Source organism: Camelus bactrianus, chromosome X (genome assembly GCF_048773025.1).
Source record: "Camelus bactrianus isolate YW-2024 breed Bactrian camel chromosome X, ASM4877302v1, whole genome shotgun sequence".
NCBI classification, from domain to species: Eukaryota; Metazoa; Chordata; class Mammalia; order Artiodactyla; family Camelidae; genus Camelus; species Camelus bactrianus.
The window spans coordinates 99514-112734 of record NC_133575.1 but is presented as its reverse complement, the minus strand read 5'-3'; the positions used below and the strand labels follow the sequence as shown (position 1 = coordinate 112734).

The 13221-nt window shown below is 61.4% G+C and overlaps 1 protein-coding gene across 3 annotated transcripts in view; it reads left to right on the top strand.

Moving 5' to 3' along the window:
- The window catches only part of PPP2R3B (protein phosphatase 2 regulatory subunit B''beta), a 43042-nt gene that overhangs the window by 28946 nt on the left and 875 nt on the right, over window positions 1-13221 (top strand). For 2 of the 3 annotated variants that reach the window (XM_074359338.1, XM_074359339.1), the window contains exons 3-12: window positions 553-656; window positions 834-936; window positions 1695-1769; window positions 2909-2995; window positions 3792-3948; window positions 6695-6743; window positions 7162-7251; window positions 7799-7974; window positions 8992-9110; window positions 9227-9333. In XM_074359338.1, the coding sequence (XP_074215439.1) occupies window positions 553-656; window positions 834-936; window positions 1695-1769; window positions 2909-2995; window positions 3792-3948; window positions 6695-6743; window positions 7162-7251; window positions 7799-7974; window positions 8992-9110; window positions 9227-9333 (1067 nt within the window). Of the gene's footprint in view, window positions 1-552; window positions 657-833; window positions 937-1694; window positions 1770-2908; window positions 2996-3791; window positions 3949-6694; window positions 6744-7161; window positions 7252-7798; window positions 7975-8403; window positions 8943-8991; window positions 9111-9226; window positions 9334-13221 lie in introns of those variants that run through there. The other variant, XM_045519109.2, reaches the window with a different exon arrangement.

Sequence of the window (13221 nt, the reverse complement as noted above, 5' to 3'; positions counted from 1 at the left end):
TCTTTCTGAGGAACAGGTTGTCGTGTGACTTTCTCTGTGTGTCTCTGCCTTCTCCTCTCTGCCCCCCCCGTTTTCCCTTGTGTTCGAGGTGGAAGCTCAGATGCTGGGTTTTCAGCCTCTGTCCCGGTTGGTACCTGCATCAAAAGCAGTAAACATCACCCTGATGTCACCGCAGTCCCCAGGATGTGATGTGTCCCAGCGTCCCTAGTGTGTCCTAACCTGCAGTGTCGTTTACGCTCCCGTCACCTCCTGTGACCTCTCATGACCTCCGGTTACGGGTCATCAGAAGCTGTTTCACCCCCATTGTTTGGGGACTTGTCAGCTGCCTCAGTCATGGTGGCCGCATGCCGCCTCCAGTCATGGAGGGTCCGCAGGGACACTGCGTTTGTCCTGGGGTGACAGCTGGAAGCGCAGCGTCCTCCTGCCCCATGATGCCCGCTGGCCGTCGTGGAAGCCACAGGCTCTCCGGGGGAGGCCTGAGGTTTGCACAGCCGTGTGGGGGCTCCAGTGGCGCAGGGTGCGGAGCGCTGACCTGCGTGTCCTCTGCTGCAGGCCTGCGGCTGCCCTCTCTACTGGAAGGGGCCACTCTTCTGCGGGGCCGGCGGGGAGCGCACGGGCTCCGTGTCTGTCCACAAGTTCGTCGCCATGTGGAGAAAGTGAGTCCGGGGCGGGCACGGCATCCCCATGATGCCCTGCTGCTGGGACGGGAGGGGCGGACACGGACCTGCAGGCCCGCCCGGCCCTCCCTTCTCCCCGTCATAGGGCACCTGACCCTGAGTCCGGGTGGGGGCTGTGGGCAGACCTGGGAGGACAGCGGGGTGTCCTGTCACTAGAGTCCTGCAGAACTGTCATGACGATGCGGCCAAGTTTGTCCACCTGCTCATGAATCCCGGCTGCAACTACCTTGTACAGGAGGACTTCGTCCCCTTCCTGCAGGTATGTCCCCACGAGCGCCCCGCACCCTGTAGCCCTCTCAGCCACTCTTGTGTCTGCACCCCGCCTGGGCTGGGGTCTGCTCCGTCCTGGGGGCACCGCCTCCCCCGAAGCTGGCTCTGTGCGGCCCTCCACACCTGTTTGGGGGCAGGACGGAGCAGACAGGTGCACCCCTGAGCCTGGGAGGTGTGGTCTGATGGCGGGGTGAGCTCTGTGGTGCGTGAGGCTTTCTCCATAAAGCGGGTTGCGGTCAGCGGGACGCTTATTCTCCAGGCGCTGCTCCAGCCCCTCTTAGCGCTGTTTGTTTGGCACTTCGTTGTCCGTTCCGTGGCAGAGAACTAAAGATGATGCATGGTTACGTGTCACCCCGTGTTCCACTGAAACACGGCGTCACTGAAGCCCCCGAGGCAGGTGGGATAGAGGAGACATAAGGGCTCCTGGGGTTGGTGGAGCCCTTTGTTGCATGAGGGCACTTCAAATTCCCTTTCTCGAAGTTTGAAGGGGACCTGGGTGTCGGTGCTCACGTGTTCACACAACACAAGCCAGGTTGCCCTGGCCGTGAGCGGTGCTGCCATGTGCGTCCCGAGCTCGTGGCCCAGATGTCCCATGTAACCTTGACGTGATTTCATAGACTCGAGCGTTTGGGGTGATCGTGTGTGAGCGGCTCGTGGCTGGCTGTGTGGGCCACTGTGCTTCACAGGAGACGCTTCTGGTCCCCGCGGGCCAGCACGTCCCAGGCGTGTCTTGTCCCCCGTGTGCAGGACGTGGTGAACACGCACCCTGGCCTGGCGTTTCTGAAGGAGGCGTCCGAGTTCCATTCCCGCTACATCACCACCGTGAGTATTGAGCAGGCCCGGCCACGAGGCCTCTGCGGGCCCTGCTTCCTCTCTATGAAGCTGATGCCAGCCACCCTCTCCCTGGGCTTGTGCGTGGGGTGAGGGCGTCTCTGATCCGGACGCGCAGCCGGGCGCCCTGGGGGAGCCCCACGGTCTGACTGCAGCACAGCAAGCCCGAGTGAGGGGCGTCAGAGACCCTGTCTGGGGTCTGGGCAGGAGGGGGTTAACAGCGTGTCCTGGGCCCCAGCCTGGGGGTCTCCTTACCTTCAGGAGAGAGACTTGAGGACATCACAGTCCTCCCCCCTGCACCTGTCCTGGTCAGGGTCACCTGCGGAGGACGGCTCCTCCCACACGCTCCTCCTCCAACTCTGAGCCCGAGTGGCCCGGGCAGCCCGAGGGCGTGCTGCTGGAAGCTTGCATTTGTCCTGCAGAGCAGAGCGGACACAGGGGGGAGAGCCAGGCCGCCTCATCCCGGTCAACGGTCCACTGTCACCCTGGGGGGGGCGTCACCAAGTATGGTGATCGGAATTGGGGTTTATTCAGAGAACAGTGAGGGCTGACCTAAACCCAGCTGTGTGCCCAGGGCTCCGTGAGCACGCCGGATCCTCAGAGCACAGGGCAGGGAGGGGCTGTCTGGGGTGAGGGCAGGGGAGGGGACTTTGTCGCTGGGGACACCCCCATCTGGGTCTTACTGTGCAGGGGGAAGGGGGTCACTCTCTGGTCTTAAATTAATGCTGTCCATTCCATAGTAAGTTGTTTGCGGAAGCTTTTGAAGCCGTTTTTTAAACCAAGCCCAGTGTAAGGAGGACTCCAGCCTTCCAGGAGCTCCTGTCCCCTGCCCCTCCCTCCCCATCCCCTGCCCGCTCGGGTTGTCCACCTCCTGCATATGCGCCCCCCAGGGTGTGGAATGTGGCCGGAGGGACAGCTCCTCCCCACTGAGTGCCACCCCGGGCCAGAGGCAGGACCCTGTGGGACTGGCTGATGCGTGTGGGCCAGGCGCCCTCTGCTGGCCACGCAGGGTCCTGCAGCCTAGGGTCCGCTGATTCCTGGTGAGGCCCAACAGTCCCAGGCGAGGTCCCCGGTGGGGCCATGTGCAGCCCCCAGGGTCCCGGGCTCCGCTAACAGACCTCCTCCCTCAGGTCATACAGAGGATCTTCTACACGGTCAACAGGTCCTGGTCGGGGAGGATCACATGCGCAGAGCTCCGGAGGAGCACCTTCCTGCAGGTGGGCGGGGCAGCAGGGCGAGGTGGGTTCCTCACGTCCTCCTGTCCCCTCGCCCCTCCCCTCTTGCATCGTCCCTCACTCCCCCTGCACCACCCAACTCCCCCCCACCCACCCGTCATCCCTACTTCCTTCCACCCACCCAACCCCCATCCACCATCACCCTCCCTCCCCAACCCACCCATCATCCCTACTTCCTTCCACCCACCCAACCCCCATCCACCATCACCCTCCATCCCCAACCCACCCATCATCCCTACTTCCTTCCACCCACCCAACCCCCATCCACTGTCATTCTCCCTCCCCTCCCCCACCATCACCCACTGATCCCTCCCTCCCTGCCCCACCCACCACCCACCCACCCATCACCCCTCCCTCCTTCCACCCACCCAAACCCCATCCGCCATCATCCTCCCTCCCCCACCCACCACCCACCCACCCATCCATCCATCATCCCTCCCTTCCTTCCATTCATCCTGCGTCCATCCTTCCACCTGTCCAGGAGGCACAGCCCGCCCTCTGGGAGCTGGCATCTCCCATGCCCACACCCAGTTCTGTGGATGGGCGTGTTCACAAGGTGGGGTGCTGACCTGCCTGCGTCAGCATACCTGCTCACGGTGCTGCTCCCCATGGCTGTGAGGCGGCCCTGACCCGGGGGCGCCCCTCCCCTGGGTACTGAGCTCCCAACCCCTGAGCGGGTCTCCACCAGCTCTGAGCCCCCACAGTCACCTGTGAGACCCTGGGGTCCCACCTGCAGGAGGCCCGGCTGCCACGGAAACTCTCGGGTTTGTGCCTGCAGAATGTGGCGCTCCTGGAAGAGGAGGCGGACATCAACCAGCTGACAGAGTATTTCTCTTACGAGCACTTCTACGTCATCTACTGCAAGTTCTGGGAGCTGGACACGGACCATGACCTTCTCATCGATGCGCAGGACCTGGCCCGGCACAACGACCACGGTGAGGACGCGGCCTGTGGATGGCGGGGACCCGCGGCCAGGGTGGGCGTGGGCTCTGCCCTCCCATGAGACCAGCCACGGCTGCTGCCCCTGATCCTGGAGGCCTGACGCCTCATGCTGTCCCCCCCGGAGTGGCTTTCACTGCAGGACACACAGGAGGCAGGGACACACGTCAGGACCCACGAGGGCACACGGGGAGGGCCCGCTCAGGTCCTGTGGCGGGAGGGAGGGAGGGAGGCCTCAGCAGTGCCGGCTGCTCCTCCACGCCTGCCACCTCCACGCCTGCCACCTCCACCCCCACTTGCGGGGCTCTTCCCACCCCGAGGCCCCTTGGTCTGTCCTGAGTGTTGGGAGACCGCCACCCACCTGTCAGATTCCTCCAGGTCTCCTAGGTGAGCCCCAGTTTGGGCAAGTCTGTGGGTGCAGCTCTGAGCTCACAACACCTGTTCCCCAGGTGAGCAAGCACTGTTGCTGCAGGTGGCCAGTGTCTCCACCCTCCCTGTCACACCCTCACCCCACTTCCTGCTCCCGGGTCAGGGCCTGCGTCCGTGGAGGGATGGCCCCGTGTCTGTGAGGGTGGCCTGGCCCCAGGCTGGGGAGGGCGGGTGAGGTGCTGGGCCCTGTGTCAGCCCCACAGTCACTGTGACGAGACTGTCTGAGCAGACTCGTTTGTCTGAGGGCTCCCTTCCCGCCTGTAGGGCTGACCCCTCACCTGTCCTGCCTTCTCACCACAGAAGGGCTTGAAAAGTTGACTTTAAGCCCCTTCACGGTCCAGGTGCAGCAGGGAAGAATCCAACGCAAATAATTTTTTTGTTAAAAAAAATCGTCACCTGTCACCTCCATTATAAGAAATCCAATTTTCAAGGCACACAGAATGGCCTGAAATTTGAGCGTGCCGTGTGTGGGCTCTTAGTTTTCTGGAAGGTTTCCTCAGACCTGTGTTCGGTGTGACTATTTCACGTAACCGCACCCGCGAGCGCACGTCTGAATTTTCTACGTTTGTTTCATTCGTGCTCAGCGTGGACGGGACAGTCCTGGATGTGAGCTCCCTGGGGCCGCCCGTCTGCTCCCCCACATCTGTCTGCAAGGGTCCCGCAGATGCTGGTGTGTGGACACCTGGGTGGACGTGGGTCCCTCTCAATGCTGCTCCGAACTTGATGTGTGGTCTCAACTCTTACCTGTGCCCTGAGCCCCACAGGAGTGGCTCCGAGCACAGGCTCGTGGTGGCTAGAGGAGGGCGCCACATCAGGGGTCACCCCGGCCTTGCCCGTCCCTGTGGCCCCTCCCTGAGAGCCCACGTCCCTATAGCCCCGTGCACTCCATCGAGTTCTCATGTATGGGGGCTCTCGTGGGGCCGGCCTTGGGGGTTTGTCACCAAGCAGGCTGGTAGCTGGTGGCCTCGTGTGCTGGAAACATTAGTAATAGGGACGGCGGCCCTGTTGTCCAGGACAGAACAGTGGGTGGCTCCCAGAACAGGGCTCCCAGTTATGGGTGTGGGTGCGTGCCATGACATGTCTCCTCCCTTGCACGAGCCTCTTTCAAAACATCACGGGCTCCTGCAGGAGCAGGGGTCTTCCTACCATCATGGGAGGGAATGGGCGGGGGTCGGCGCTGATCTGTCCTGTGTCCCTGCGGACCAGTGGGTTCCCTGTTTTCAGATCGCTGGTCGTGGGAGTGAGTCCGAGTCCTGGGGCTGCTGTCGTGGGGGCGGGGGGGACCGTAACACCAGGAAAGTATCCTCCCAGGGAGCATTTGTGTATTTACGAAGGACCGTCATCCCGGGCAGGGGGTGGTTGCAGTTTCCTGGGACAATTGTAGCAGATGAGCAGAACCTGGGGCTTAAACAGCCATCTTCATCCCCCTCAGCAACAGGGACCTACACCCACCTTCCCTGAGTCCTGGAGACCAGATGTCTGAGGTCAAGGTGTCCCAGGGCTGCGCTCCCCCTGGAGGCTCCAGGGAGGGTCCCTCCTGCCTCTTCCAGCTTCTGGGGGTTCCAGGCGTCCATCCCTGGGCTGGTGGCCGCCTCCCTCCTGTCTCTGCCTCCGTCTCCACGTGGCTTCTCCTCTGTGTCTGTGTCTCCTCTTCTGAGGACACTGTCCTTGGATGCAGGGCCACCTCCTGGAGGACCTCCTCTCAGGTCCTTCACTTCATCACATCTGCAAAGATGCTATTTCCAGATGGGTCCCATTTGCAGGTTCTGGGTCTATGATGGTCTTAATTGTGTCCCCAGAATTCGCACGCTTAAGGCGTATCCCCCAGGAACCAGCCCTGCTGACATCTGGACCTCAGACTCCAGCCTCCAGGACTGGAGGCCGTAAACCACTGCTGTTTAAGGCACCTGGTGTGTGGTGCTTCGTGTCAGCAGCCCCAGCGACCTCATTCAGTGCTTTTCCCTTTTACTTCCGAGTCGAGTGTGCCTTGACATGCATTTGTGTTCAGACTACAGTCAAGCTGAGGGTTTGGGAGCAGAGTGACCGCGTGGATACTGGCATGTTCTGTCTTCACACCCTGTTTCCATCTTGGAGCCTCCAGGCCAGCTCTTCTCGCTTGTGGCTTTAGTTTGGACTCAGGTCCCGGATTGGCAGGCGCTGGGCAGGCCTGGGCGGGTGTGTGCAGGAGACTCAGGTCCCAAGATCCTGCCCCGACCAGGCCTGGGCCCCGGCGAGAGGACCCGAGCCCGCCCAGAGGCTGCTACGTCAGGCCAGGGCCATGCGTGGTGGCTCACGGCCCCTTCTCCTTTGCAGCCATTTCCACCAAGATGATCGAGAGAATCTTCTCAGGAGCCGTGACGAGGTATGTCCACACTCACTGCACCCGGCCCATCCAGTCAGGGTTTCGGCCGATTTTCCGTGCAGCCACCCGGTTCTGTCTCATGTACTGCTGACCCGAGGTTCTTATGTTGTGACAACAAGTGCCTGGTCCCACGAGGTCGTCAGTAAGGGGGACACGGGTGCCTGGTCCCACGAGGTCATCAGTAAGGGGGACACGGGTGCCATGGCAGGCGTTGGGTGTTGAGACCACAGTACTCTGTGACCACGGCAGCTGCTCCTGCCCACCTGGGGTCCTGGGGACCGTCGTCTGTGGTCACAGGGTCTCTCTTGGGCCTCCTCCCCAATAGGAGCCACCCAGTGGGATGTGGGCAGGGACCCTGCACCTCAGGCTGCTTCTCCCTGACCTGGTCTTTGTCTCTCAATTCCGGCCTTGAATCCAGAGGTAAAAAAGTGCAGAAGGAAGGAAAAATAAGCTACGCTGACTTTGTCTGGTTTCTGATCTCCGAAGAAGACAAGAAAACCCCGACCAGGTGTGTGTCTGGCAGGTGTCCTGGGCTCCCCTTGGGAGAAGACTTATAAGCCCTGGGCAGGTGGTTATCCTTGAGAAAGGGTGCCGCCCAGGGTCCATCCAGGCTAGGTCAGTCCCGGGTGGGACTCGGGCACGGTCCAGAATGGGCAGGGTCGTCCAGGTAGGGTCTGTCCAGGGGCATTCACCCTAGGTTCTCTGTCGGGGGGCCTGTCCCTGGAGGGGGTGGTTCACACTGAGTGGAGGGGGTTCCCAGGGGGTCTGTCTCTGGGTAGAGGGGTTCACACTGGGTGGAGGTGGTTCCCCGGGGGGAGGCCTGTCCCTGGGGGGGGGTTCACACTGGGTGGAGGTGGTTCCCAGGGGGTCTGTCTCTGGGTCTGTCACTGGGTGGAAGTGGTTCCCGGGGGGAGGTCTGTCCCTGGGGGGGTTCACACTGAGTGGAGGTGGTTCCCAGGGGGTCTGTCTCTGGGTAGGGGGGTTCACACTGGGTGGAGGTCGTTCCCAGGAGGTCTGTCCAGCGTCGTGCTGAGCACAGCCCACTGTGACCACAGCATCGAGTACTGGTTCCGCTGCATGGACCTGGACGGGGACGGGGCACTGTCCATGTACGAGCTGGAGTACTTCTATGAGGAGCAGTGCCGGCGGCTGGACAGCATGGCCATTGAGGCCCTGCCCTTCGAGGACTGTCTCTGCCAGATGCTGGACCTGGTGAAGCCCCAGAACGAAGGTGACGTCCTGAGACGGGGTTGCCCAGCCCTGAGACGGGGGGACACCCTGTCAGGGGACACTCGGTGAGACAGGACAGCCCTGTATAGGGGTGTGAGGGGGATGCCCCCTTGGGGAATAGCAATCCCCACCTCAAGCTGCTGCAGGGCAGGGCGCGTGTCATCTCGTGTGGCATCCGCACCGTCATATGGCGGGTTCCTGGGGTGGACACAGCATGTGTGTCCCAGGCCTCCTGCCCCTCAGCCATCACGTGTGACGGGTCCCATCCTGTGGGTGAGCACACGCTTCTGGGCTCAAGAGGGCGGAGGCCCGGGCCCCACAGCCCCGTGCCTCTGCCTGTGCTTCTCCGTTCCCCAGCGGGGAGACCACGTTCGGGACCACCAGTGTGGGGCAGTGCTGAGGGTCAGCTACCCCGGTTCCCCCCATCCAGGCCCTGTGCTGCCTCTTGGGGGTGTGTGGTTACCTGGGAGCAGGAGACCCACCAAGCACATCCTGACGCCTCTCACCCGAGAAGGTGCTTCCAAGTGGGGTCCAGGACGCCTTCCAGTGTGAGAGGAGGCTCGGTGTAAACACAGATGCTCAATCAGTGTTATGTCCTGTCTGGAGGCCCTGGGCTCAGGTGCTGTAAGGGGTCGGCCTGGGCACAGTGGCCTGGGCCTGCTGTCTGACTGGGGTTTCCTCTGCTCTGCGACAGCTCGGGTCCTGGCGCTGAGGCCGAGGGTGCGACCCCCGCAGCGGAGTCTCTTGGCCCCTACGCCCACCCAACCCACCACTACACCCCCCCCCCCCGGGGCACACAGGTCCCCCCTGCGCCAGGCTCCAAGTCCCACTCCCGCCCCGGGCTTCAGTCCGCGCTGGGAACAACCCTGCGTTCCCTGTTTGCATCAGAGCGCTTGCGGTTCGGGGTTCTAAAGGCGGGTCGCTATGCACAGCGGACGCGGCTTCTGAAAACGGGGGGGGGGGGGGGGGGGGGGGGGGCGGGGGCAGCTGGTCCTCACGTCCCGCCGGCCGTCCGCAGGGAGGATCACGCTCCACGACCTGAAGGCCTGCAGGCTCGCCCACGTGTTCTTCGACACCTTCTTCAACGTGGAGAAGTACCTGGACCACGAGCAGAAAGAGCAGGTCTCCCTGCTCAGGGTGAGCGCGCGGGAGCGAGCGCGCGGGAGCCGGGGAGCGGGAACCCGGGAGGACAGGGGCCCGGGAAGACGGGAGTAGGCGCGGCGCCGCCCTGCCTGACGTAGCGCTTCCCGCAGGAGAGCGAGAGTGAGGGCCCCGAGCTGTCCGACTGGGAGCGGTACGCCACGGAGGAGTACGACATCCTGGTGGCTGAGGAGGCTGTAGGGGAGCCGTGGGAGGACGGGTAAGCTCGGGGACAGGGAGGAGGCTGGAGGGAGGAGGGCGACAGGGACGCGGGGGTGGTCGGCAGGCGGGACAGAGACACCTCCCCAAGTGTCATGGGTTCAAGAGCCTGCAGGCCCAGGGCCCTGAGGCTTGGACGGGAGACACCTGCGCCCCTCCACCCTGCCGCTCCCTCGTCTGCCACTCTCCGGGAACAGTCCCCGAGGTGTTGCTGCCCCCGACCCACGGAGAGTGGGGACCTGCAGAGGCCCGAGGACTCAGAGCCTTCCTTGTCCCCGGGCACTCACCCCACCCCCACTCACGACTGCCCTGCTGGCTGCCCAAACCTCATTCCATCTGGACCCCCAGAGGTGTTCATTCCGAGTCAGTCCCTCCACCACCCGACTCCTCGAAGGGTCCTGGCAGGGTCCCTGGATGGTGTCTCCCAAGAGCTCCACCTGTTCTCTGAGGATGGGGCTGGCAGGCAGATTGAGGGGCACAGTGCCTCCTGGGCAGAAGTCGCAGACATCAGGGGGCGGCCAGGAGCCTCCCCAGGTCGCCTCTTCCCAGGACATGGCCACTTGGTGCCTGGTCTAGGGTGTGCGCCGCACAGGCAGGTATGGTCGGGAGTGGAACCCAGTCTGAGATTCACCCCCCTGCCTCTGGGGAGGGGGCCTCCACACAGGGGTCTTAGTGTGGCAGCAGCATTGCTGCCTGTTCAGGGGCCCTCCGACTTCAACCCAGAGGGGTTTCAAAGTGACAGGAGGAAGAGTACTGCCTCACCCCAGACTCCTCCCCACTCCCAGCCCTTGGATATGTGGCTTGTTAGTTTCTGTTCCTGCTCCAGAGATTCTGTACCAGGTCCAAGAGTTTCTATTCCAGGTCTGGACTTTCTAGGTTCAAGGTTTCTGTTTCTGGTCCAGAGTTTCTGTTCCTGGTCTAAGATATTCTGTTCCTGGTCCAGGAGGTTCTGTTCCTGGTCTGGAGTGTCTGTTCCAGGTCTGGGGTTTTCTTTTCCTGGTCCAGGAGTTTCTGTTCCTGGTTCAGGAGTTTCTTCTTGGTCTGGAGTTTCTGTTCCTGGTCTAGGAGATTGTGTTCCAGGTCTATAGTTTCTAGGTTCAGGGTTTCTGTTTCTGGTCCAGAGTTTCTGTTCCTGATCTAAGATATTCTGTTCCTGGTCCAGGAGTTTCTTCTTGGTCTGGAGTTTCTGTTCCAGGTCTGGAAGTTTCTGTTCCTGGTCTCAGAGTTTCTGTTCCTGGTTCAGGAGGTTCTGTTCCTGGTCTGGAGTTTCTGTTCCTGGTCCAGGAGATTCTGTTCCTGGTCTGGAGTTTCTGTTCCTGGTCCAGGAGATTCTGTTCCTGGTCCAGGAGTTTCTGTTCCTGGTCTGGATTGTCTGTTCCAGGTCTGGGGTTTTCTTTTCCTGGTCCAGGAGTTTCTGTTCCTGGTCCAGCAGTTGAGCCTCTCCTAGGAAGTCACAGATGTGGAATCTCACGGCCCTTCATGCTGGCTTCTTGCTCTCAGCATGGGCATCTGAGGCCCATGCACGTCACTGGGTGGGTCAGGTCAGCCCGTGTGCATCTGGTCATGCCTGTGGAGGGCATCCCACTAACACTGAATGGTGTCCGTGGCTCGGAGAACTGGCCACATCCTCCCCAGCGATGGGCGCTGGTGGTCTCCACTGCGTCCAGTTTCAGGCACACGTGAGCAGCTGTGGTTCTGTGGGGATGAAAGTGCATGTTTCTCCTGGATCAGCACCTGGAGGGAGGCTCTGGGTCACGTGGTAGACACTGTCACCTTCAGGAGGAGCCACCTAGCCCCGATCCCCATGGCTGCACCACGTGGCATCCCCACCATTGGCGGTCTTGGGTTCCTGTGGCTCCATGACCTCCCGACTGTGGGCATGGTTAGGGGGTTTTGTGTCTTAAATTTTAGCCAGTCTGAAGCCTGTCACAGTATCTCATGTGGCTTTAACCTTTGTGCCCCCGTTGGCCCATTTCCGTGATGTGTCATGTCTCCTGCCCCCTCTGCACCACGGACGATCTGTTCTTTCGATCTGAGTCTCAGCTGTCTTTGTGTCCTCTGTACACAAGTCCTTTATTGGATGGGGTTGGGGGTGAATGTTCTCTCCCCATTTATACTGCATTTTTTCATTCTCTTTCCCTCGTGTCTTGATGGCCGGGGAGACATCTTCATTTTGATGGACAGCCATTTATCAGCTTGCCTTTTGGGCTGTGCTTTGGTGTCATGTGAGAGACCACCGCCTAATCCACAGATACGTGGCTCACAGACGGACAGGAGGACGGATGGGGCGTCGCCGGGGGAGATGTGGACCGGGATGTGGACGGCCCTTGGCGGCGGGAAGCCGGTGGGGTGGGGGTCACAGGCCCGGGGCCCGAGAGCCCCCACCCACCCTGGGGGGAGCCAGTCTCTGCTCTGGAAGGTTTAGCATTGTCCCCCTGACACTTGGGTCTGTGACCTGCTTTGAGAGACCCTTCCTGTGGGGTGTGAGGTCTGTCCCAGGTGTCTCATGCACGTGGGTGTCCATTCCCTGCACAGACTCTGGCTTCATCTGTACTGAGAATCAGCTGACCATGCACATGAGGCCTCTGTGTGAGCTTACTCCGTCCTGCTGACAGGAACCTCTGTCCAACCCCCAGCACCACACAGTCTTGACCCCGTGGCTCCAGGGTCAGCCTCTGGCTCTGGTCCTGCTCAGACCTGTTCGGGTCACCCTGGCTGCTTTCCTCCCATGTGAGTAGTAGACTCGGCTGGGTCTCCAGATGCTGAGCATCAGCACCGTGGTCGCTGACCATCTGTGCCACTGTCCTCGCTGGCCGCCCGGCCATGGTTTCCACAGCTCTGTGGTGACGTGGCTGCTGCACGGTGAGACCTGCCAGCAGTCTTCAATGCACTGTTGGTGTTCTGGGTCCTTTGTTTTCACGTGGATGTTGAAGGCTAAGCTTGTTTGTCTGTACAAGCGCTGTGCTGCACTCTGAGAAGGAGTGAGCTTGGTGGGGACAGGGGGGCGTCTCAGTCACGTAGAGTGTCCTGACCCATCACCATGCGCCCCTCCACTTGTTCAGGTCTCGCCCGACTCACCCATCAGCGCTCTGTGGTTTTCAGGGTACGGCTCTTGTGTGCATTTCATGAGGTTTGTGCTGAAGGACTTCATACTTTCTGGTGTTGAAAAGTTACTGTTAAAGTTTGGATTCCAGCTGCTTGTTGGAGGTTTATTCATCTTTTATTTTGCAGCTTTATTAAATGCAGTAAGTCTCTAGGCCTTTCCGTAGCTTCTAGGATTTTCTGTTCACAGACAGCGAGTCTGTTGTGTGGGGCAGCTCTGCCCCCTTCCTCCTGCCCACAACCTCTTCCTCCTTCCCCATGTGCTGCCTGGAGCATCCAGCTCGGCCGTGAGTGGGTGCTGGGTGGGTGCAGGGGTGGCCTGGCCTGTGGGTGCAGAGGACAGCACTTCTCTGTCCATGGGACTGACCTGTTGTCCAGGGGCACGGGACAGCGCTGACCTGTTGTCCGTGGCACTGACCTGTCACCCAGTGGCACAGGGGATGATACTCAGTGCTTTTTGATGGTTGGAGCAGCCCTGCGTCCCCATGAGAAACCTGGCCGTGGTCTGTTTTCCTTCCTGTGCGTTCTCGGATTCTCCCTGCAAAGGCTGCTTGCAGTTTCCTGTGACTGCCCCGTCGTGGTATCGGGTCATGCTGGCCTCCTGCAGAGTGGGGGCGAGGGGCCTCCTCCCGTTTCCTGGAGGGCCTTGTGCCCAGCAGGTGCCGGCTCTCCCACTGGTAGAGCTCAGCAGTGTGTCTGCGGCCGAGTCTGCAGCACCCGAGCTGTGCGTCGGGTGGGGGCCCCTGGCAGCGTGTCGTGGCCGTGGTGGGGCAGGTGGGTACCGCAT